The sequence below is a fragment of the Saccostrea cucullata genome, unplaced genomic scaffold, assembly GCF_032062105.1.
Source record: "Saccostrea cucullata isolate Sc308-1 unplaced genomic scaffold, CSIRO_AGI_Scuc_v1 ctg9077, whole genome shotgun sequence".
NCBI lineage: Eukaryota > Metazoa > Mollusca > Bivalvia > Ostreida > Ostreidae > Saccostrea > Saccostrea cuccullata.
In genome coordinates, this window is record NW_026926366.1 from 2820 (window position 1) to 26936 (window position 24117).

General features: G+C 35.2%; 5 protein-coding genes across 7 annotated transcripts; 2 read left to right on the top strand and 3 right to left on the bottom strand.

The window, feature by feature from the left end:
• Positions 1 to 2127: 2127 nt before the first annotated feature.
• LOC134271476 (putative nuclease HARBI1) lies at positions 2128 to 5458 on the top strand. The gene is made up of 6 exons (XM_062753670.1): positions 2128 to 2560; positions 3016 to 3128; positions 3421 to 3532; positions 3636 to 3825; positions 4000 to 4192; positions 5234 to 5458. Exons 1-5 carry the CDS (start codon positions 2128 to 2130, stop codon positions 4190 to 4192), a joined length of 1041 nt encoding a protein of 346 aa, XP_062609654.1. The 3' UTR covers positions 5234 to 5458.
• LOC134271474 (uncharacterized) lies at positions 4975 to 8362 on the bottom strand. Its single transcript, XM_062753665.1, has 4 exons — positions 8151 to 8362; positions 6568 to 6632; positions 5472 to 5627; positions 4975 to 5377 (listed from the first exon to the last, which is right to left on the bottom strand). Exons 1-4 carry the CDS (start codon positions 8360 to 8362, stop codon positions 4992 to 4994), a joined length of 819 nt encoding a protein of 272 aa, XP_062609649.1. The 3' UTR covers positions 4975 to 4991.
• Positions 8363 to 8550: 188 nt separating this feature from the next.
• On the bottom strand, positions 8551 to 10855 carry LOC134271477 (uncharacterized). Its single transcript, XM_062753671.1, has 3 exons — positions 10645 to 10855; positions 9007 to 9175; positions 8551 to 8794 (listed from the first exon to the last, which is right to left on the bottom strand). Exons 1-3 carry the CDS (start codon positions 10676 to 10678, stop codon positions 8551 to 8553), a joined length of 447 nt encoding a protein of 148 aa, XP_062609655.1. The 5' UTR covers positions 10679 to 10855.
• Positions 10856 to 11252: 397 nt separating this feature from the next.
• Positions 11253 to 15274, bottom strand: LOC134271475 (uncharacterized). Of its 3 annotated transcripts, none has more exons than XM_062753667.1 (5): positions 14849 to 15274; positions 14576 to 14752; positions 12594 to 12716; positions 12316 to 12466; positions 11253 to 12144 (listed from the first exon to the last, which is right to left on the bottom strand). In XM_062753667.1, the coding sequence occupies exons 1-5, from the start codon at positions 15210 to 15212 to the stop codon at positions 11490 to 11492; spliced, it is 1470 nt and encodes a 489-aa protein (XP_062609651.1). In that variant the 5' UTR covers positions 15213 to 15274; the 3' UTR covers positions 11253 to 11489. The 3 variants fall into 3 exon arrangements, with proteins under 3 accessions (XP_062609651.1, XP_062609650.1, XP_062609652.1); XM_062753666.1 differs by having other exon boundaries at positions 11253 to 12156; XM_062753668.1 differs by lacking the exon at positions 12594 to 12716 and having other exon boundaries at positions 11253 to 12156.
• Positions 15275 to 20472: 5198 nt separating this feature from the next.
• On the top strand, positions 20473 to 21111 carry LOC134271478 (uncharacterized). Its single transcript, XM_062753672.1, has one exon. The coding sequence runs from the start codon at positions 20473 to 20475 to the stop codon at positions 21109 to 21111; it is 639 nt and encodes a 212-aa protein (XP_062609656.1).
• Positions 21112 to 24117: the final 3006 nt, after the last annotated feature.

Here is a 24117-nt window from a genome sequence, read left to right on the forward strand (position 1 = left end):
ATGAAAATGTGGCACGTAAAATATCAAAATTGCTAGACCCCCCTCCCCGAAAACGTAAGATGCCTCGGACTAGGAAAACATGTTCGGTTCATGATGAATGTTTTACATACATGTAATTATGTTCCCCAAACGAAGTTGGGGAACATATTGTTTTTACTCTGTTTCTTATTATTATTATTATTATTATTTTTCTTCTTCTTCCTGGGTACTTTTTTGTCCGGGAATGATCTCGTAAACTATACATCCGACTAAGGTGAAATATTTTTAGGGTCAGTAGACATGTTATGTAGATTTGCGGAACGAAGGTCATTTTGCGCGCACGTGCTTGCAAGAGCGTGCACGTGCAACATGTGAAATGACCGATTTAATTGATATAGGCGTAACTTTTAAAATTTTTGATGAAATGCTTTGAAACTTATGGTATAAGGATATATTAGAAGCATAGACAATATGACATGGTCAAAATAGCAAGATCTCACGCGCATGCACGTGCGCTTTGTTCTGATTGGCTGAAACTAAAGTCTCAATATCTTTCTTGTTTTTTGACAAAATCCTTTGAAATTTTGAAAATTGCCATGCATTAGTATATCCTACAACATGATATATAGCAATTATCGTGAAAACACGTGCATGCACGTGCGCTGCAATCTGATTGGCTTAAACTTTAAATAGCTATAACTCCCTTGATTTTCAACCAAACAGGATGGGATTTGGAACATAGATAGATATACTGGACTACTACAAGAAAACATGGTCACCATGCACATGCATACACGTGCATGTACGTGCGCTGCAATCTGATTGGCTGAAACTTTAACAGCTATAACTCCCTTGGTTTTCAACCAAACGGGGTGAGATTTAGAACATAGATAGATGTAACGGACATCTACAAGAAGATATGGTCACCATGCTCATGTATGCACGTGCGTGCATGTGAAATGAGCAAAATCAAAAAAAAACTTGAATGAGCGTATCTTTTTAATACGTTTGGATTAAATACTTTAATATTTAGTATATTTAAATATATAGATTGTGTAGACAAGATGATATGGTCATTACGCACATGCATTCACATGCGCACGCGTACAATGCTAAAATTTGAATGAACTTTGTACACTTCTGGGTAAACGTTGTTAAAGTCTCAAATGCATCGAGTTTGTCTTATTTAATGAAGCTTACAGGGAATATGGCACCAAAAGGGAGTTGGGGAGCGTTTGGGGAACATCTGTAACGGTCCCCGTTACAATTAGCACTAGTTCGCTTTGCATTGCATTTTAAAACATACTTTAAAATACATACTACCGGTACCTATTCCTTAAAAGGTATATCATATTCATTTAGACAAGTTTTTTCTTCTCATCAATGCTTACCGTAGAATATCCTCAGGTAATTATTAGTAAATCTACTAATTTCATACTATTGATAGGCTGATTTTAAATTAAATGGAGGTTTGTTTTAAGCAAGCTTGAGAAATTTATTCTGAACTAATACCAACTCATACCACATCAAAAAGTTTTAAAAATATGCAAAAGTAACTTATAATTTTAAATCCTTAAACTGAATCGACTTATTAATTTATCACAGTTTTTTATCTATTTAAGTATTGTCACACTTGCGGATATAACCTACTTTACACAGTTGGCTTGCAATCTTAAAAAATGATCTTCCTGACCTAGTTTACAAATACATGTGTTAATGAATTTCTATTTCCAATCTTATCCGGAATGATTTCGCATATAACTTAAAAAAACAACTTTCATTTTGTTTTTGATGGTATGGAAACAGTCGTGTAGATGTCTCCTTTTGGACCAGTAATTCGACTGTCTTCCAGATTGTCTCTTTTACACACAGAGGCATAAACATCCCCCGTCACCTCTCCTATGACTGGGTTTGATGTATGAACAGACTCGCCTTTTTCTGTTATTTTCTCCCGGCCCCGCCGCCACCAAAAGTAGTTGAGTATAAAACTCAGGCTCAACTCTGACAAAATGCTCAAACCCATAATCTCAGCCTCAAGTCACCGCCACCAAATATTTGAGTACATATTCAAGTCAAAAATTTGATTACGTACTCAAATTATTTGAGGTAGATCTTGACCTTTCTCATGTAAATACTCAAGCAATACAAATGGCTGCTCACAGACGACATAAACGGCGCCGCAGGCGACAAATGCGACGTATTCGTAGAATTTCAAAAAGAGTAATACGAGACCGAATGAATCCATTAGAGATATATTCTGAGGATGAGATTTTTGATAGGTATAGGTTTAGAACTCCAACTATCCTATATATTTTGGACAAAATCAGTCCAGCAATTATGCATAATACGACGAAGAACAGCGCCTTACCTCCAATCCTGCAGATTCTCACCTGCCTGAGGTTCCTAGCAACGGGGGCGTTTCACAGACTGGTCGGGGACAGCATTGGAGTGTCTGAAACAACTACTGGAAGATGTTGTCGATCAGTCTGTGATGCTATAGTTCATTTGCTGGCAGATTGTATCACCTTCCCCAAGGGTAACCGTGCCAGAGAAACAAAACAACAATTTTTGAAAATAGCAGGTAAAAAAACCCCGCATCTTCCCAATGAAATCAAATTATCAATGTCCTTTTCATTTTTCGTCTGCATTGTACTTTCGGTTTTGTTTTTCAAAGAAAGACAACTCCAATGAACAGACAACTCGTACAAGTTTACTACCTCAAAGGCTTAGGTGCCTGTTATGTGTTCGTACTCTTTAGATTGCATGACATTTCAAATAATAAGAAATATATCTACTCAAATAACTTTAAAAAAGTTTTTTTTTTCATATGGACGGCACTGGCTTTTATGGTTTGAAAACATTCAACATGTAAGAGATACTTATAGAACTACACAAACGGTTACGGTTTATGTAGTTTTATTCATGTGTCATAAGAAAAAATATAGGCCTACCTTTTTATTTATTTTTTTTTAAATCCGAAAAAAATGAGTTAGACTTATCATGCATGCTTTGATTTAATTTGATCTTTTCTTATAGGATTTCCAAACGTTTTAGGGTGTGTTGATGGCACATTTATTGGAATTATTGCCCCTAATGACAACGAACCTGATTATGTCAATCGTAAAGGTTTCCATTCGTTGAACGTACAGGTATATTTTTTGCGATGTTTAAAAAAATGTGCACGGATTTAAGACTTTTTTTAGAGTGAGAATTAATCATTCAAGAAAAAAATTGTCCAAAATCCTACTTGTTAAATAAAAAGAAGTGGGGGGGGGGTTCAAAGTCGCTTCATTAATCTTATTACTGTAAAACACTGGAGGTTGTCCCATCAATTCTGTGCATGTTGATGTTGTCGATTAATTAACACACATTTTAAAAATCAAGCAGCCTCAATATTGTCCTTGTATAATTATGTTTCGTTTTATATTAAATTTTTTAAAGGCTGTTTGCGATGCCAACTTCAGAATTACAAGTATTTGTGCGAAATGGCCTGGCAGCGTTCACGACAGCCGAATATGGCGCGAATCTGCATTGTGTCAGAAATTTGAGAATGGTGCAGTACTTGTTTTGCAATCACTTTCCTATCATTTCAAAAACACAAAACCAACAAATTATTTGCATTTTTTAGAGTGTAATTCTGTATTACATCTTAATAGGTGAATGTAACGGATTTCTACTCGGAGATTCTGGTTATCCGTGTAAAAGGTATCTCATGACACCGTTTCTGAATCCTTCTACTGTCCCACAACAGAGATTCAATGCATCACTTTGTAAAACAAGGGTACTAGAGGAACAAACGTTTGGAATTTTGAAGCGCAGATTTTCGTGCCTACAAGGGGTATTAAGGTATTTGGCATTTGAAAATTTAAAAAAAAAAGAATAATTTAAAAAAATTGTTTAAAAGAGATCGTTGAACTTAGTCAGTATTTTGCATTCAATTATTTCATTTTGTCAGTCGGGACAAAGAATAAATCAACAACCGTTAATTGGAGAAATAATTTGTAATTCATTCTATATCAGGACAGACCCACGTCAAGCTACGAGGTACATCGTTGCTTGTGCAATATTGCACAACATTGGAATAGACAGGGGTGATATCGTGGATTGTAGACAAGATGAAGTTCAACTGCTTGGTGGAAACGACAATGCATTACATGTAGTTGGTGATGGATTAAACATGCGCAATCACATAGTGGATACGTATTTCACTTAAGTAAGATATTTTATTACCTATACAAAACTCGCAAAGGGGTACCTGTGCGAAACGAAATAGAAACGAAACGAACTGAAGCGAAACGAAATCTGCCGAAGCGAAACGGAATCACAACGAAACGAAACAAAACTGTCAAAATGTTTCCCTAGTAGTGATGTATATATTTACACGAAGGAACTGCTGAGAGCTGCAAATATGTGCGAGCATACTATGCATGCATAATATTTCAGTATATGTAGTATTTTCTAATTTTTATGTCTTACTCTCATTTTCAGTCCTTATTCGTCTACATGTACATGTATACAAGATACAAGATATTTTATTTACCAATTAAGGGCCCCGAGGGGCATTTCAACATACATAAATGTACAATTTAAACATTCTCTCTTTTTTTTTATAACAATATAATTAATTTTTTTTAAACAGTTATATAGATGACCAAGTTACATGGAAAGGGGGGTCCATACCCGAAGTGCTTGTAATTCTGATAGTTTGGTTTGCTTTCGGTAGGTTTCGTTTTTATTTCTATTCGTTAGGCCTTGATTTCGTTTCGTTATTTCGTTTCACATTTTCAGGTACCCTTCGCCAGATAAGATATAAGATTTCACAACACAGCATTAAATGTTGTTATGCCTTAAAAATAGCTTTTGGCAATAATGTAACAGATAAATGTTAACGTTATATGTATTAGTATTTATTTTTACCAGTATTATAGGTTTCATGTAATTTTTTTCTTAAATACAGTCATGTACATTTAAATTTTCCAAGAAAATTACACTCGTAATTGAAACAATTAATGTTACAATTCATTACCCAGACTTGAATTACTTGTATAAATAATCGAATTTGGATATCGCTCCTCGAACTGACGGACCAAAAACGCCTTCTTAATTTCAATGAACTCCTTTTCTGCCTGTAGTTTCTGCTTTTCAATTATCAATTTCTCAATTTGGAGCTTAATTTTTTTATTATCCAGTTTCATATTCTCCAAATCTTCTTCTTCATACGCATCCTTGATTCCTTTTCTCTTTGGCTTTTTAGAAGAGACTTGATGGCCAGTGGCTGCAGTCTTGGGGGTAGCAGACTCAGAGATGGCAGAAGATGTACAGACAGAAGATGTACAGGCGGCAGAAGATGTGCAGGCGGCAGAAGATGTACAGACAGAAGCCGTGCCATTGTCAATTTCTGTTAAATTTATACACAGAATTTTAAATTTTTGTGAAATAAGAAGGTTGAGCAAAATTTGAAATAGAAAGCTTCATCTTATTTTTGTTTGTACCATCAGTTGCGTCTGTGTCTATTCCATCCGGCAGTCCGCATATCTGTGGTCGCCCTTCAAAGGCCTGCATCAAAGCGTCCTCGGAAGCTGTTAGGGAAGAAGGCGCCGGACCACCGCCTGTCTTTGGCCTTCTCAACATGTCAATCTTTTCTTTACCTGGGTCAATACATGTCCTCTTAATTTATTTTAAATATTTCTTTAGAAATCTGCATTTATTGAGCAGGCATAGATAAGACAAATCAGTTACGAAAGCCCATTTTGCTCATTTTCGTAGGTTAAAAGAATTCGCGAATAAACTTGTAACTTTAACGTTAGAGCGAAACTTTCGTGTTATAACGGGAAACTTTTGCTGTTTAACCAAGAAATTTGCATAAGTCTCCTCTTTCTTGTTTGTGATCTAGTTTATTCAATACAATGAAGATTAAAGACTATCTTTATCTTGGACCATCACAAGCAATAATTATAAGTTTTCTTGCAATTGTAAATCTCGTTATAACGTGAAAAAATATTTTTTAACCTACGAAAATGAGCCCAACGATTTTTCGTACATTTTCATTCATCCAGAAAAAATGTAATTTGCCTCATTCATGCAACAATGTCCCATTCCAATTTATTACTTTAACGAAAACAACAACTTTATAAAAATTGTGACCATGGTATTACCTTTCATGTATATAACAGTAAACTGTATTTCTCAGCACGTATCACAGCCGGGGGGGGGGGTCCCTTTTTCCAGACATAACGTTATACTATAGAAATTAATTGAGCAATAAAAGTTAGGTCCCCCCCCCCCTTACGCTCTCCCAAATAGGATTTTCGAGTTTGGATATTCCTTTTTTTTCTCTCTCTCTTTCTCTCCCTTCTCTCTCTCTGACTACCCCTCCCCAAATTTCAGAAACGATGATACGAAACCGTTTCCGTTTTGCATAAACTTGAACCAAAATGATAACAACAATGATAACAATAAACGTTTAGATGAAGTTTTGTACTGACAAAAAACAAATGGAAATCATCAAAACAAATTTAAAATAATCATCAAAAGTCTAAATGAAACCTACAAGAATTAAACGACTAAATTAAAAAAAAAAATTGATACCTCTTTGTTTGATGTTGTTAAATTTCTTCTTTACTGTGTCGTTGTCTCTGTCATTTTTGTAGCTTCTACAACACCATCATTTTGAATATCAACCGCCCGAGAGTATTTAGAAAAGTAAGCCATCGAAAAAAAAATCAGAAGAATAAGGAAACGATGACATTTAATAGCGACTTTGGTGTTCAAAGCGATATTCTCTTTCTGTATACAATAATAATTAATAGTATATGAATGTATAAAGAATACTTCAGAAAATGCTTTAACCTGTTAACACCTAATTTAAGACCACAGAACATAACTGGCAAACTCGGCGGGGGGGGGGCCTGGTCAGACAATCGTATGAGAAAACTATGGATAACTATTACTTTTAGTCATAAGTTTATTGAGATCGCCAATTAGGACGTATCAAAAAATATCACTGAATCCGATGTAACGAATACTTGGTGAGTATATTGTATAATTTGATGTGTTATAAATTATTGTTAAATGAATTGATATCAACAATGAATTTAATCCTTATAACGAATTAATCCGTTTTAAAAATTGCCAGTATAAAGAATTTTATTCGAGTATAATATGGTTTGGGTCAGTTTACGCTTTATAATCCGCGAAGCGGATTATAAAAAAGCGTAAACTGACCCAAACCATATTATCTCGATAATATGGCCAGTCATTCCTTATAATTTAATTTTAAAATAATTAAAAACTGGGGATGTAAAATTGTGTTGTTTTTATTAGTTCAAATTTACCGCGCAATAATACAACCGTAGTAACGGAAGTGATGGGAAGCAAGGGGAGGTAAAAACTGATACATAGATCTAGCAGCCATGATGCTTGTTTACATGAGGTAAGATCGAGCAACTGTTTGAAGTTAAAGGTACATTTATTAAATCTGGAATTTTTCATGAATCCGAAGGACTGGAAATGAGGGGATTACATGGATACAGATGATTCAGCTGGCTGGTTGTCAAGGGGGTGTGTCCCCATACCAAACCAGATTATTGAAAAATAATTTCCGTTCCTTTTTGGAAATCAACCAATGAGAGACTAGAATGCAAACAAAATTAAATTATTGTTAAATGAATTGTTAATTAATTATATCAATTTCAATGAATTTAATCCTTATAACGAATTTAATCCGTTTCTAAAAATTGTTGAATTCATTACAGCAATTTAAAAATTCTTTGTATAAGCTATTATAAGAATTTATAAATTCATAATGAAATGGATAGAAAATTCTTATATACAAAATCAAATGTGAAATGTTTTCATTCTTGTCCGTTAATCTTCTGCGATTAAAACGTTTTCTTAAAAAAAAAAACGCATCGTATTTTTTTAACTTTAGATCTAATATACAACTGCACATCAATGGATGTCAAACCGTCACGTTCCAAACAGTATTGGGTCGAAATGAATAGTTACCCATGTAAAGATTGAAGGGAGATAACTACTAAACTTTATTTACAACAGGTCCGCGTTACAGCGAGTTGGAAAGGAAAAGTTAAGTAAAAACTTAATAAGCTATAATAATTTTTAAGTGTAGGAAAATTAAATGTTTTGATTGAATATGCAACAACAGAACTTACAAGTTAAGGGTTTCTGCGATGGATTTCCACGTAGATTCTTTCAATTTGCCATGTTTACCCTTCACCCCCGAACCCTTCATTTTACCGAAGAGGGTCTCTTCATACTTCAAAACCTCTTCTATTAGGAGGATCTCCTCCTCTGAAGTCCAATTGGTGCCCCTTTTCTTAGGATTATTTTGTTCTGTCGGGAATTTTACTTCGACAAGCTCCATGTTTGTGAATAAAACAAACAAACAAAGCAGACGGCAATACCTGTTTATTACGTAACAAACATTTCATCAAATTTTGTGTACTTCGTATATTTCGTGAGACCGCTTACATCATTGAAAAAAATTGACTGAGTATGTACTCAGTAGAGTTGAGAACCTAAAAATTCATATTCAACAGAGTACATACTCAACTATGTTGGTGGTGGTGATTTGAGAATTTCCTCTGTTGAGGATGGCCTCAACGCTTGAGTAGTGAATTGAGGATTTGAGATTGTATTGAAAAGTAGCAGGAGAATTTTGGTCCATGCATAGAGTCCTTCTGTGATTTCGGGTACATTGGTTTCATTATGATAAACCGCATCATGTTCCAGAACTGTGGGTGTTACGAACTCATTCTGTTTTTCTTTGGTTTTCGAGAAAATCCGAGATTTTTTTCTATCAAAAAATACACATGAACTTTAATTTTTTAGACGAAGAATTATGATTTCATTTACATGATTTTTTATTTACCTTTTGTAGTGTTTCGTTTCATTTTATTTTTGTTGTTGTATGTTTGTTTTTGTGGTTGTTTTTGTATGTTTGTTGTTGTTTTATTTATAGGAATGCTTTGTTTTGTCTGTGAACTTTGACAGAATCGGAGCTACTACCTTTTGAAGATGACTATCATTATAACAACCACCACCAGGAGGGCACCTGCCAGGGGTCCCACTATAACGGGAATAGAGAGGGGCTCCGCCGACTCCTCCGTCTCTAAATGTTCAGACTCCAGTTGTACGGCCTCTATGCTGTCACCACAGATCAACTGCAGGGAGCGTCCTATAAGTGAATAAAATATTTTTTTTAAATTTTAAAAGTTTAGGTTTGAAAATTTTGAAACTATAACATGATTATTGCGATTACAAGCCTTTAAATTACGTCCATAGTATTTTAGAAGCTACACGTTGGTCTGCGGAAGTCTCAATATCAAGAATAACGCTTGTCAATCCTTTAACACAAGGTAATTCCCTGTTGTAGTTGAAATTTTCAAGTTCTGAAATGTTAGTAAAACAAGGTTCTTTAAAATCTTCCAGAAAGATAAGGCTTATCAAATATTTGTCTCGAGTTATTAAACTAAAAAAAAACTAGATGTCTGTACTGAATATATAAAATTTATAATGGTTCGATTTGAGGTATTTTTAAGAAACATCGTCACTTCCAAAGTTTTACATTTTCTGAAGTACATCAGGTAAATAAATCTGAAAATGATATAAATTTGATGTAATTAAAACCGCAATATGCATTAAGACATACTTGTATATCTTTCACTCTTACTTAACGTTTTACATTAAAATTATTAGTAGCAATTATGTGCGTTAGTTGTAAAATTTACCGGATGACTCATTACAGCGTTTCAAGTCATTCATGATGGTCAGTCTTATGTGGGCCTGCTCCAAGATTCTGGCTGATTCAATGTACCCATTTATGCTGCATTTATTAGATTTTCTTGCCTCTAGATATAAGGAACCCTCCTGGTTTTCCGTTAAATTCCTAATATTATCTACATTATATTGAGCTGGAAGATAGAATTCATCAAAAGCATTTTCCTTTTTTCTCAATTTCACTTAAAAAGAACATGTTGATTTACTTACCCGGTATCTCGATATAAACATTAAAACATAATGCAATTAACTTGACTCTTGTTTGAAAAGAAAGCTAAATTATCAGTGAAAACATATTTTAAGAAATCTCTACGATAATAAATCGTAAAAGAAAGAAATACTAGACCTCCTGAAAAACACTCAAAATACAACATAAATCGTATTCTGGAAAACTTCGTCCGACCTGTGCAGCACCTACATTGTGTTGTGAACTCAACCACAGATTTATAGTAATCGCGCCTGGCCAAAACACAGTTGCTCTTACGATTACAGATTTGGGATACTTTGAAATATGATGTAAAATCTGTTCCCTTTTCTGAAGGAAAAGAACGAAAACATGTTGCTGAAGTCGAGTTCTGGCACTGCTCCTCATCTTTTCGGTAATATGACCGACCTTCATCATGTTCATATTTTGTAAACTGTGAAGTTATATATATAAATCTTTTTACTCGAAGAACAGGCTACATCGTGTTTCTTGTTATATGGTAATAACTCTCTTGATAAGCATTCTGTGTGCCGCAGTTCCATGGTTTGACATACACATGCCCATCCTATAATATTTATACAAAATTACTGATATTCAAGAAACATGGTCATTTCTGCTCTCTCAAACTTAATATTTATACATGTATCACTTTTAATACTTACTTAAAGAAATAAGTAAAATAAAAATCACTTCCATCTTTACAAACAACGGAGAGTACTAGGAAGTAGAGAATGGTTTTTAATATATTACATGACAAGCAACTGAAGGCTGAAGTGAGCTTTTCCTGAGAAAAAAGAGCTACTTTTCTGATGTGCCTAAGAAGACGATACATGATAAAGATATGCGCATGTATGAAGTACATTCAGCTCAATAAGTTAATTGTTAGAAACACTGATGTTTTCGTTAACTTCGTGAGATTACGTGAAATTAAAAATGTGACTTTGACACGTCTAATGCTCACTATTTTAAATTTTACAGTCCTACAGAGGAAAAACCAATGATTTAAGAAACAACAGATTAAATAATAATTAATTATCAGTATTACTTTGATGAAGTTGAAGTACACGAACTGATTATCAGTAAAAATGGAATGAAATAAGCGGAATTTCAATGTTTCCCAAAGAGTATTTTGCTTGTCCTCAAGAATGTATTTTTATGTTTAAAAAAAGGGAAATGGAATCAACCTCATCGTGAATATACGAGATTTCTAAATTTAAAACTTTACTACATGATAACTAGATTCTATTTGTATATTTTGCATTTACCCCGATACAATAAATGGATTTTTACAATATAACACAATTGACATTTTTTAGACCCCAAGCAATGTACAAGTGTTTTGTATACATGAAAAGAACTTGTCTGAATGTAAACCTTTAGTGTATGTAAGATCGTTGCACTTTTTTAAAAGGGACATAAATCCTTCAAGTAAACATGGATATTGGTAAACACAGATACCATTCAATTTGGATTAAAAGTATAATTTTATAATTAAATTTCAAGAAGTTCATTTTGTTTTTGATGGCATGGAAACAGTCGTGTAGATGTCTCCTTTTGGACCAGCAATTCGACTGTCTTCCAGATTGTCTCTTTTACACACAGAGGCATAAACATCCCCCGTCACCTCTCCTATAATCTGATTTGTATCTGGGTTGCCACTGTCATTTAGTTTTGTTATCTTTTCTTTATTTTCTTGGTCGGAAAATTTGTCATCTTTCATGATGTCACTTTTTTCTCCAAAATCTGAAGCACTGATTAAGGAATACATCCCATCCTGTACCGGAAGTGAGGTTTCTGTCATATCGATTTTCCCATCTTTAACACTGTCCTTTTCTCCGTCAAAATCTGAAGCTTTGCTTAAGGAATAAATCCCATCCTGCACCTGAGAGGGTGTGTCTGTTGTGACTGTGTTGCCACCTTTCACTTTGTCATTTTGTTCTTCAAAATTTGGAGCCCTGATTAAGGAATAATCCCCATCCTGTACCGGAAGTAAGGTCTCTGTCTTATCAGTGTTTGAGATTTCACGATTTGACTTAAAACCCTTGATTTGATTTGCAGAGTCTTTATTCATACGTGAATTTTTCTGTACGCCATCCTGATGATTAAATGTGCTCGTAGGTCTGACTTTCTCATTTATATTATGTTTATTGAAATCAGGTCTTCTACAGAATTTCCTATTAATTAAAATTTAATACATATTTTTCATATTACTTGTATTAAAATATTTTTCATTCATATGAAATTACCGAAACACAGTTTATTTCACAATTTCAAGCAATCTCCAAAATATCGTATTTGTTTGTGATATTTTTTATCTTACTTTCAAGACTTACATTTTGACGACCACGAAAACACAAATAGCTCCAGCTATCAGTGCAATCCCCACTCCTCCAAGAATAAAGACGAGATTCCTGCTAGATTCCTCTGGCACCAAAGGCATGTCAGAAAAATATTCTTCTCTACAGTCTATTTGCAGATGATCCCCTGGATATGAACACAGCTTATATATTTGATTTATATATATATAGATACAACATTTAAAACTCATAAATATAGTGAATTTTAATAGATATAGATGTAACATATGCCAGGCACATTTCTTTCTAACTACCTTTTATTTCAATCCATAGACTTGTTGATGCATTGGTTTTCTTGACATCCACGTAAATTAAAACATCATCTAGTCCTTTTATGCAGGAAAATTCCTTATTGTAATAAAATGCCCCACTCCATTCTGATACAATAATAATAAGGTCTATTGTATTCAGTTTTCATTTTTAAAAGAATTGCTACATATTTTAAGCAATTTACAAACAATATGATATTACACAGTATTTGGATCTTGTTTTTTTTTTATTGGTTTATCGCTTCTTTCTTTTGTATTTATGCATTTTTCTACAACTTTTGGTCCAGAAATAATTAAAAAAAAACCGGGGGGTTAACAAGCAGTGATCGGTCTCATAAAAGTTATAAATAATATACATTTAATAATCGTGAACAAGGCATAAACATAGGCCCCCGTGAAATTTTAGAGGTGGGATTTGATAATAGAATATTATTCTCTTTTAGATTTAAGAAATCTTTTAAAAAGGTCAGTTTTATGTTCATTTGGTTTACTTCGTTACCTAGTTTGATTTAGGAAAATTTATTGCCGGATAAGTGGAAATTTTAGCGAGACGCAAATTCAGCGATTTGTCCTTAAAAACTGGTAATTTTTTTTTTAGCGAGATGTTATTTTAGTGATTTTAAAATGCACATCAAAGAAGCTATTACAAATAAAACACAATTAATTTTTAGCGATTTTCAATTTTAGCGATCTCGGCACCCTCGCTAATAATGCCAAAATTAAATCCTCGTTAAAAAAATCTACTTATACGGTATTGAATCGTTCAAACCATCAACTAAAAAGATCTATTTTAATTTAATTTGGGTTACTTCTTTATCAAGTTTGATATAGGAACTACTGAATGAACATACACACTGAGAAAAAAAACCCTGCATAATGTGAGTAGAAGACTATTAAAAGCAGGATTTTTACAGCATGATCGAGGGAAAACTGCGTCTTCCCACACACTAAACAAGCATGATTCAGAAAAGAAAGCTCTATCCAATGTTTCAAGTCGACCCTATGTGTAGCTCTATTCAATGTTTCAAGTCAACCCTATGTGTAATCAAGTCGATTATGAAACTAATGAAAGAAAACTTTTTTATCAACACTTTGGGTTGATTATATAACTGCATATCAACCAAATGTTTGTAACACGAACTTAGTACTGAGGATGCTGAAAATAGATCTATATGTATATACAAGTACATCATCCTCAGGGATAATATTCTGCGTAACGAAAACGAGATTGAAAAGTAACCAATAAGTATAGTCCTGAAATACGTATGCTGCTCATTTACAATGTAGGTAAAATATTCAATAATGAAAATAACAAGAGAAGGAAGATGGAAATTTGTAGTCAGACTGAGATACTAGTGCTTAGAACTTATGTCTAACCCTATTGAATGTATTTATTGCAATTAGACCTAAATATGTTCAAATCAAGATGATTACAGATTCCATATAACTAGAGAGGGGGGAAGGGGGGGGGCGAAAACATCGGGTCCCCTTAGCAATACATTATCTGCTTAATAATAGTACTTTCTTGGTAAGCATAAACTGTAATTCAAATAGAAAATAAAAATAAATCAATACTGTTTTACTTGATTCTGATATCGCACCAAAAATACAATCGCATATAGTGTCATGATCAAGAATATTAATAGCAAATTTTGTTTTGATAAAAAAAAATTGTACTATACAAATACTCAATTTACATCTGTATTACTGCTTTTATGCATTTGCCAGTGATGGAAATCCAAAAGTGTGCTTCATTTGGGGAAAATACGCGAAATAGAAAACCGTGACAATAGAGAGAATCAGAAAAATCTTAGTTTAGCTGGGGGTGGGGGTATTAATTAACAAAACATTGCTAACACTGTATGACATATGAACAAAAATTCGAGTTCTTGGAAATACTGTAGTAATGAAAACCTACTTCAAAACGAGCTTGTAACAACTTTGTTGTGTCCAAGAAGCAGGGTTACCTGTGCATATCTGGTTGCTGTCATGACTGATCCTTAGTTCTACGTGGGTCTGCTCCAAGATTCGTGATGCGTTAATCTTTCCTGTGACATGACACCCTGTGTTTGTACTCACTGTTAGATATACAGTCCCTTGTCTAATGACTGTGATATTGCTTCTGACGTGAAAAACAGTTTCAGCTTTAAATAAAAATTTTCTTTGAATTAAGTACTAGTATCACCTTTATATTTAAAAAAAAAATAAGAGGAAAAATTCATAATTGGAACTTCTCTTACTTGCTAAACATTCATAGTTTGCCATATTGCGAACTTGTTCAAAATCGTACCTTCCCCCGAGTTCACATGAATCCAGAAATTTTCTTACTGAATTGTAGTAGTCGCTAAAAGTAAGGATGCACATCCTCATGCCATTACACTTTTGAGATATATTGAAATATGAGGTAAAATCTACATCAAAATCAGCAGGAATTGAACGAAAACATTCCGTTGGGTCTCCATGCTTTTGGCATTCAATTTTGTTAGTTGAAAACGGATTGACTATACCTCCTGCGTATCTCATGTTTTGTTGAGCTATGTAAATCATATTATCAGGACTACAGTCTATCTTCTGGTAGTTGGTGGAGCGACTTAGGCTGTTCATAGATGTACATTCTGTATGCTTTGTAGAATGGAGGCCACTGGGTTTGCAACGAAAGACACAGCCTACAATTGACCATTCACTAAAGTTTAAAGATTTTAAAATGGCGACAAAATATTATCTAAATAAATAAACTATGGGTACTTCGTCTTCGTGCAAAACTGACCCCCTCCATTCTCATATGAGTTATACGGTAAATTGCATTTCTTGGCATTCAGATGAGATTCTGCGAATATTCCGATGAATACCTTTAAGTTTACTGATAGGTTTAGGTGTACATGTAGTGTAATAAGTAATGAATAAGGCAATGGGCCTATATACCATTCAAACGTTGGTGTGACCTAGAATAATGGAACAGTTCAGGAGCCTGTTCACCCCTGTTTGAATGGTATAGCCCTTGGCTATATAAACGGCTGCAGAGGCAGTGTGTACTTTTTCAGAAACCCGCAGAAGAAGTAAAAAGTTGAAAAGAAGATAATAGGTAATCTTAGAACAGAAGAATTAAAACAGTGAAATAAAATTAAGGCTAGGGTACAGAGCGCCGGTAAATGGTAAGCCAAGAAATTGTAGTGAAGTGCAAGGTATAGTAATCCTGAATAAGGGTGAGGTACCGAGTACTCATTACAATAAGAACTTGGTTTCAGAACCAGGTGCAGGGAGCCCAATCATACAGGTAGTTCTTGGTTACAAAGAACCTCTAATTGTATCCCGCTGTTTAAAAAAAGGGACAAGTGTCCCCTGAAAATAATAATCATTATTGTAAATAATTTTAGTTCCCAGTATGAATTATAGGCTCAGATAGAGCCAGAGGAAAAGTTCATATATATTTCAATAATATTAAGACTCCGTATCCCTGGAAAACGGACCCTTAGTTTACAGGCAGCTGGTAAAGGGATACAGGGTATATTTAATTGCTAAAATCTGCTGATTCAAGTTTATTTATTGGTGTGAACTGTGTTCTGTCACCGGGTTCTCGTGAATGCAGATCAGTTACTAGTACTTGGTTCAGCTACCAGGTACAGAGTTCTGTGTGCACTGTGTTAGGTAAGTGCACCACAGTAAGATTTAATATAGTTGAGTACCAAGTATTTTTTTTTTTTTGGTTACTTGGTATATAGAAATTAAACATGAATAATGAACGAGAATCAGAACTTTGGGAAGATCTTGAAAAATTGACGTTAGACGACGACAATTTAGAGAAACGTTAGAAAAGTTAAAGTCTACGCCAAGCTCATTTAATGTTACTAGGCCCTCTCTAGTTACTGATTCCGGTGTAGACTTGAGGCAAAAGACTGATGACGACAGTATAGATGAGTTGATGGGTAAAGTTGACATAAACCCCACCACTAGAGCAAGTAATGTGAAAGGAGCTATGGGTGGATATGAAAAACATAACCCCAAGCTTATGATTTCCATGTTTCTGGAACCAAAGATATTTGGGACAGAGGCGATGTTTACACCACACCAAAGTCGGCGTACTCAGGAGTGTCACTGGGTAAATCAGCATAAACATCTCGAATTTCAATGCCGCATGTACACTGGAGTACGTTAGGTGTAAGCTCAATGTCAACACCCACAAGTGTTACATGGAGTCTTGCAAAGGACAGAGAACCTATGCCGACTGTACCAAGTACACCATTAGGTGCAGCGTTACCAGTGAATGAAAACAGTGGTTATTATCTTAGCACTAACACATTTGGTAAAACTGTGATGAAGCCTGCGACATTTGATGGTACGGGTCCTGGATTGATTACAAAGTTCATTTCGAGGCCTGCAGTAGCATCAACCTGTGGAATGATAGACAAAAGGACTTGTACCTGGCAGCATCATTAAGAGGCCAAGCACAGACAGTTCTTGTGAATTTGAAAACAGATAATGCTTGTGCATATAGAGATTTGTGTGAAGCGTTAGAGGCTAGATTTGCACCGACTAAAGACGGAACTATATCGAGCCATGTTAAAGGAAAAACATCAGTTGCCAAAGGAGACACTGCCAGAATTAGGGGAAAGTATACGACGACTAGCACATTTAGCGTACCCGACGGCACCACGTGAGGTTACAGAGATGATTGTTAAAGACCAGAGGCCTGTTCAGTAAAGCAAACGTTCGCGAGCGCTCGCTAAAATTACTTATACCTCCAATAGTAATTTTGACGAGCGCTCGCGAACGTTCGCACTGCTGAACAGGCCTCAGTTCATCGACGCCTAAACGGACTTTGATATGCGTCTTAGAATTCAGCAGTCACTGACCAAATCTTTAAATGACGCAGTTCGGCTGGCCGTGGAGATTGAAGCTTTTTGAAGAGCTGAACGCCAGAGAAGACATGATGTTAGTTTTGCCAGAACAGCACATAGTGAATTAGAGGGACAATCGGAAGCTGATACAAAGGTACAGGAAGATTTGAGACAATTACGAGATGAACTTCGGTCGTCACTGCAAAACCTTGTGAACAAAATAGCCACTTTGTCAGAACGCAAAGAGACCAGTAGACAACAAGTTCGATACCAAGTTCCGATCAAACAAGGTTCCCTTTTTAAGTGCCATAACTGTGGTAGGCGAGGTCAAAGGGCTAAATACTGTTATCTTACAAGGAGAACAGAGATAAGTTGTAAAACGTGCAATGCATGCACGACATCCTCAAAGGAGACAGTAGAACAATCAAAGTACTGAAAGTACTGGGAAGCGCTAAGCATATTGAAATTTTAAATTCATCAGATTTTATTTAATTTAAATTGCCTGTTGTATTGGAATTTAAGCAATATCTAGGGCGAACACAGTTGTTTGATACATAATCAAACATGTGAGTCTTCCCGTTGGGATATGAAATTCAACATTGTCTTATGCTTTTTTATTTTAAGCATTTTACATTTTCTTCTTCTGTCAAAAGATCAATCAATTTTTCAAACATGAAATTACAAGAAAATATTTCTTCGTTCCTTAAAAAAATATATATACAAATTAAATGACAGATATTAAGTCCAAAGAGCAATGCATTTCTCAAAACTATTTATAAAAAAAGAAAGAAAAAAACATATTTTCTTTCTCTATCGCATTACAGGAATCTATAAGAGGTATATTAGCGTATAAATCGCAATTTATTGAAAGGGGGATGGTCGACGAGTTTTCATAAATGTAGCCATAAATTTGCTGGAAAATGAACATGTCTGTGTATTTCTAAATTATTTTGAACACTTGAAAATGCCGCTGAAATTCCTTTCATTGATATGCAACAACGACAACTAAAATGTTCTGGTAATAATTTTTAATAATAATTAAATTCATTGCCTGTTTACGAGTGTTGCAAATTGGAGATTGGCTGTTGGTGACTGTACTTTAATTTGAGAAATTGCACTTGGAAAATAAAGATGTTATTTGTTTATTGCGTCGATGAAAAATTCATTATTGATATATTATTATTCATTACAGTTATGAATAAACAACTCAAAAATATCGAATACAAGTATTCTTACTAAATTAATTTTAGTATATCTCTTTTTATACATATTCAAAAGCGATGTATAAATTTACGATTTTCTAGAAAGAATTTTACAAGAAATACATCAATGGAGTGTGTAAGGTATGAGTGTGTAAGGTATTTACACAATCGCTACGAGCGTCCAGTATTTGAATAAAGATAAATAAAAATTAGACTATATGAAACATTTTGTTTTGAATGGCACCCGATCCTACCTCTGATGTTGTAGACACATCTTTACAGAATTAAACTATTTATTCCTAGTTTCCTAATACAAGTATCACCGTGTACACTATTGCTTACAATTTCATCGGCACCATTCCTGTCCAATGCTAAGAAAGTTTAATTATAGTTTTTGCATTTTTCTCCGTATTTTGCGCACTGTACACACAATTTTAAAGCACATTATTCTAACAACTACTTTGTTTGTCCCAATAACTTTCAGTATCTTTCATATATATAAATGTGTTTAAGAAATTAGTTTTTCTATTTGAGGGGATTCGTTGAAAACACAGCCACCACGTGCCCTACATTATATACCTACAGCCGCAAACTGCCCTTCATTGCGAATTATTTACATCATATTTCCTACCCATATTACAAGTATAGAGTATAACACAAAGTGTAGACAGTCCTTGAATGTATTCCCGTCTGTTATTAATTGATACTTGGATGCGAAAATCAACTTCATTGATAGCTCTCTGCAGGGTGCAAGGGTGATAACAGGAAGACTTGTTTTAGTTGCATTGGTTGAAATTAGGTTCTACGAGTAGAAGAAGAAATAATTGTTTATATGGACATACGTTATATAGAATGTACATATGTAAGCACATAGTTAATTAATTTTATGCGAAATTTTCTACAAAGTGACTCAATTCCAGTTCGAGTTTTAAATACTTTTCAAAATAAAATCTCAGTTTTAAAAATATCTACTTATTTGATCACTACATTAATATTGATCACTACATTGTACATGACATTTAATACACCATTTTTAATTCAGTATTTGCGTCATAGATGCAGCAATTGTTAGCTACATGGTACACATGTGATGAATGCCGACACGATTTAAAATGAAATACAATATAGAGATAAGCATGATAAGAACAGCCCTTACCTACTAACAGTGGGTTTTCATACAATGCACATGCATATCTTTACCTACTAATTAACTCTTATTATTAGAACTGCACGTAACTCAGTACTACACTTTAATAGCCGAAAGAGAGTCGGGGATTTCCAGTTGCATATTTTTAGAAAAACCAGAGGAGTTATCTAACTTGCTTAGTGGCGCTGGATCACGAACGGAAGTAGATTTACGGTGACAGAAAGTGCTTTGCGCTGCGCTTAGCGCTTAAAAAGAGGCAAACGAGGCTAAGCCTAAGAATAGGAAGTCTAATACAAGTTCAGTCACTCAAACAAGAGTTGATGTTCAGTCTGGTTTATTTATAACGGCTAGTGTTAATAAGGTGCCTTGTACATTGTTAGTGGATACCAGGGCTACACTGACGATTTTGTCAAATAAAGTATTTGAGACCATGCTTAACACTGAAACTATCAATCTGATTCCTGTAACAAAGAAAATACTAGTAATACTTGCCGATGGAACACTATTACAAGTGCAAGGTAAGTGCACATTCGACTTATTGTTGGGAAATCATGAGTTCACTTTTGAGGCAGTGGTAGCAGATTTTGGCAATGACAGCATCCTTGGTTTAGATTTTCTAAAATACTTTAAATGCTCCATAGACGTTTCTTCGGATAAAATGTATGTTGGAGGAATTGACCATGAGCTCCACCTTGAGTGACGTTTACCTAGGGTGTTTCAGAGTCTGTGTGAAAGAGACAAGAACGATTCCACCAAGGAATAGAAAGATATGTCCTAAGCAATTTCATGCATCTACGGACACGAATAAACGAAGATTCGAATGTGACAAGTGCGACAAGGCATTTGCTAAGCGTTCCCTTATAATAAGACAACAGAAAAGATTACACTCAACTACTGGTTTGCAAGATGGAGAAAGCAATGTACCATTGAACTCCAAGTCGGTAGTTGTAGATGGCCATGATAATGATTCTGACTGGCAAGAAGATCCAGCTGACCTTATTTATGAGACAGGCCTTAAAGTTGGTAAAACCATCAGGAAGAAAACTTCGCCCAGTCTCCCTGTAGTCAAGCGCAAGGCAGACGAACTTGTAGACAAGGTGCCTGACCAATGTGAAGACAAAGGTTCAACCCTGGTAGATGGTGGTAAGGATCATGAGGCGCCCATGGTTTTACATCACTTCCCCTGCTGTAAAGAACATGTTATTAGGTTGGATGTGAGCACTCAGACGGACAGAAGTCGCCACCAGAGAACAGTTAGAGTTGTGAGGAAGTACCAAAAGGATGGTGAATGTGTGGAGAGAGTTGAGGAAGACATTTGAAATGACTAATTATGGTGAAGTACTTATGAAAAGAAACAATGCACATGTACATAAGTCTATTGTTGTAAATACTTGAATAATTGTTTAACTAGGTATAAGAAAGGAATTCTTAACCTCGTTTTGTTGATCTTTTATATTGTCTAAAAAAACGTAACCAATGAACATGTGGGACGCAAGTATACAGAGGTGTGGGTAGTGTAATAAATATTTAATAAGACAATGGGCCTATACCATTTAAACGTTGGTGTGACCTAGAATAATTGAACAGTCCAGGAGCCTCCACACCCCTGTTTGAATGGTATAGCCCTTGGCTATATAAACAGCTGTACATACAGTGTCGACCTTTTCAGAAACCCGCAGAAGAAGTGTAAAGTTGAAAAGAAGATAATAGGTAATCTTAGAACAGAAGAATTAAAACAGTGAAATAAAATTAAGGCTAGGGTACAGAGCGCCGGTAAATGGTAAGCCAAGAAATTGTAGTGAAGTGCAAGGTATAGTAATCCTGAATAAGGGTGAGGTACCGAGTACTCATTACAATAAGAACTTGGTTTCAGAACCAGGTGCAGGGAGCCCAATCATACAGGTAGTTCTTGGTTACAAAGAACCTCTAATTGTATCCCGCTGTTTAAAAAAAGGGACAAGTGTCCCCTGAAAATAATAATCATTATTGTAAATAATTTTAGTTCCCAGTATGAATTATAGGCTCAGATAGAGCCAGAGGAAAAGTTCATATATATTTCGATAATATTAAGACTCCGTATCCCTGGAAAACGGACCCTTAGTTTACAGGCAGCTGGTAAAGGGATACAGGGTATATTTAATTGCTAAAATCTGCTGATTCAAGTTTATTTATTGGTGTGAACTGTGTTCTGTCACCGGGTTCTCGTGAATGCAGATCAGTTACTAGTACTTGGTTCAGCTACCAGGTACAGAGTTCTGTGTGCACTGTGTTAGGTAAGTGCACCACAGTAAGATTTAATATAGTTGAGTACCAAGTATTTTTTTTTTTTTTTTGGTTACTTGGTATATAGAAATTAAACATGAATAATGAACGAGAATCAGAACTTTGGGAAGATCTTGAAAAATTGACGTTAGACGACGACAATTTAGAGAAACGTTAGAAAAGTTAAAGTCTACGCCAAGCTCATTTAATGTTACTAGGCCCTCTAGTTACTGATTCCGGTGTAGACTTGAGGCAAAAGACTGATGACGACAGTATAGATGAGTTGATGGGTAAAGTTGACATAAACCCCACCACTAGAGCAAGTAATGTGAAAGGAGCTATGGGTGGATATGAAAAACATAACCCCAAGCTTATGATTTCCATGTTTCTGGAACCAAAGATATTTGGGACAGAGGCGATGTTTACACCACACCAAAGTCGGCGTACTCAGGAGTGTCACTGGGTAAATCAGCATAAACATCTCGAATTTCAATGCCGCATGTACACTGGAGTACGTTAGGTGTAAGCTCAATGTCAACACCCACAAGTGTTACATGGAGTCTTGCAAAGGACAGAGAACCTATGCCGACTGTACCAAGTACACCATTAGGTGCAGCGTTACCAGTGAATGAAAACAGTGGTTATTATCTTAGCACTAACACATTTGGTAAAACTGTGATGAAGCCTGCGACATTTGATGGTACGGGTCCTGGATTGATTACAAAGTTCATTTCGAGGCCTGCAGTAGCATCAACCTGTGGAATGATAGACAAAAGGACTTGTACCTGGCAGCATCATTAAGAGGCCAAGCACAGACAGTTCTTGTGAATTTGAAAACAGATAATGCTTGTGCATATAGAGATTTGTGTGAAGCGTTAGAGGCTAGATTTGCACCGACTAAAGACGGAACTATATCGAGCCATGTTAAAGGAAAAACATCAGTTGCCAAAGGAGACACTGCCAGAATTAGGGGAAAGTATACGACGACTAGCACATTTAGCGTACCCGACGGCACCACGTGAGGTTACAGAGATGATTGTTAAAGACCAGAGGCCTGTTCAGTAAAGCAAACGTTCGCGAGCGCTCGCTAAAATTACTTATACCTCCAATAGTAATTTTGACGAGCGCTCGCGAACGTTCGCACTGCTGAACAGGCCTCAGTTCATCGACGCCTAAACGGACTTTGATATGCGTCTTAGAATTCAGCAGTCACTGACCAAATCTTTAAATGACGCAGTTCGGCTGGCCGTGGAGATTGAAGCTTTTTGAAGAGCTGAACGCCAGAGAAGACATGATGTTAGTTTTGCCAGAACAGCACATAGTGAATTAGAGGGACAATCGGAAGCTGATACAAAGGTACAGGAAGATTTGAGACAATTACGAGATGAACTTCGGTCGTCACTGCAAAACCTTGTGAACAAAATAGCCACTTTGTCAGAACGCAAAGAGACCAGTAGACAACAAGTTCGATACCAAGTTCCGATCAAACAAGGTTCCCTTTTTAAGTGCCATAACTGTGGTAGGCGAGGTCAAAGGGCTAAATACTGTTATCTTACAAGGAGAACAGAGATAAGTTGTAAAACGTGCAATGCATGCACGACATCCTCAAAGGAGACAGTAGAACAATCAAAGTACTGAAAGTACTGGGAAGCGCTAAGCATATTGAAATTTTAAATTCATCAGATTTTATTTAATTTAAATTGCCTGTTGTATTGGAATTTAAGCAATATCTAGGGCGAACACAGTTGTTTGATACATAATCAAACATGTGAGTCTTCCCGTTGGGATATGAAATTCAACATTGTCTTATGCTTTTTTATTTTAAGCATTTTACATTTTCTTCTTCTGTCAAAAGATCAAGCAATTTTTCAAACATGAAATTACAAGAAAATATTTCTTCGTTCCTTAAAAAAATATATATACAAATTAAATGACAGATATTAAGTCCAAAGAGCAATGCATTTCTCAAAACTATTTATAAAAAAAGAAAGAAAAAAACATATTTTCTTTCTTATCGCATTACAGGAATCTATAAGAGGTATATTAGCGTATAAATCGCAATT

Coding starts and splice junctions, on each gene's coding strand:
- LOC134271474 (XM_062753665.1), bottom strand. CDS start 8,362: ATGGAGCTTGTCGAAGTAAAATTCCCGACAGAACAAAATAATCCTAAG. Junction 5,628..6,567: donor TAACAACATCAAACAAAGAG/GTATCAATTTTT, acceptor GTATTGACCCAG/GTAAAGAAAAGATTGACATG. Junction 5,378..5,471: donor AGACACAGACGCAACTGATG/GTACAAACAAAA, acceptor TAAATTTAACAG/AAATTGACAATGGCACGGCT.
- LOC134271476 (XM_062753670.1), top strand. CDS start 2,128: ATGGCTGCTCACAGACGACATAAACGGCGCCGCAGGCGACAAATGCGA. Junction 3,129..3,420: donor TCCATTCGTTGAACGTACAG/GTATATTTTTTG, acceptor AATTTTTTAAAG/GCTGTTTGCGATGCCAACTT. Junction 3,533..3,635: donor GTGTCAGAAATTTGAGAATG/GTGCAGTACTTG, acceptor ACATCTTAATAG/GTGAATGTAACGGATTTCTA.
- LOC134271478 (XM_062753672.1), top strand. CDS start 20,473: ATGAGCTCCACCTTGAGTGACGTTTACCTAGGGTGTTTCAGAGTCTGT.
- LOC134271475 (XM_062753666.1), bottom strand. CDS start 15,212: ATGAACAGCCTAAGTCGCTCCACCAACTACCAGAAGATAGACTGTAGT. Junction 12,717..14,575: donor CAGCAACCAGATATGCACAG/GTAACCCTGCTT, acceptor TTATTGTATCAG/AATGGAGTGGGGCATTTTAT. Junction 12,157..12,315: donor GTTTTCGTGGTCGTCAAAAT/GTAAGTCTTGAA, acceptor TTTAATTAATAG/GAAATTCTGTAGAAGACCTG.
- LOC134271477 (XM_062753671.1), bottom strand. CDS start 10,678: ATGGAAGTGATTTTTATTTTACTTATTTCTTTAA. Junction 9,176..10,644: donor TATTTTACTTATTTCTTTAA/GTAAGTATTAAA, acceptor ATTCACTTATAG/GACGCTCCCTGCAGTTGATC. Junction 8,795..9,006: donor ATGATAGTCATCTTCAAAAG/GTAGTAGCTCCG, acceptor ATTTTTTGATAG/AAAAAAATCTCGGATTTTCT.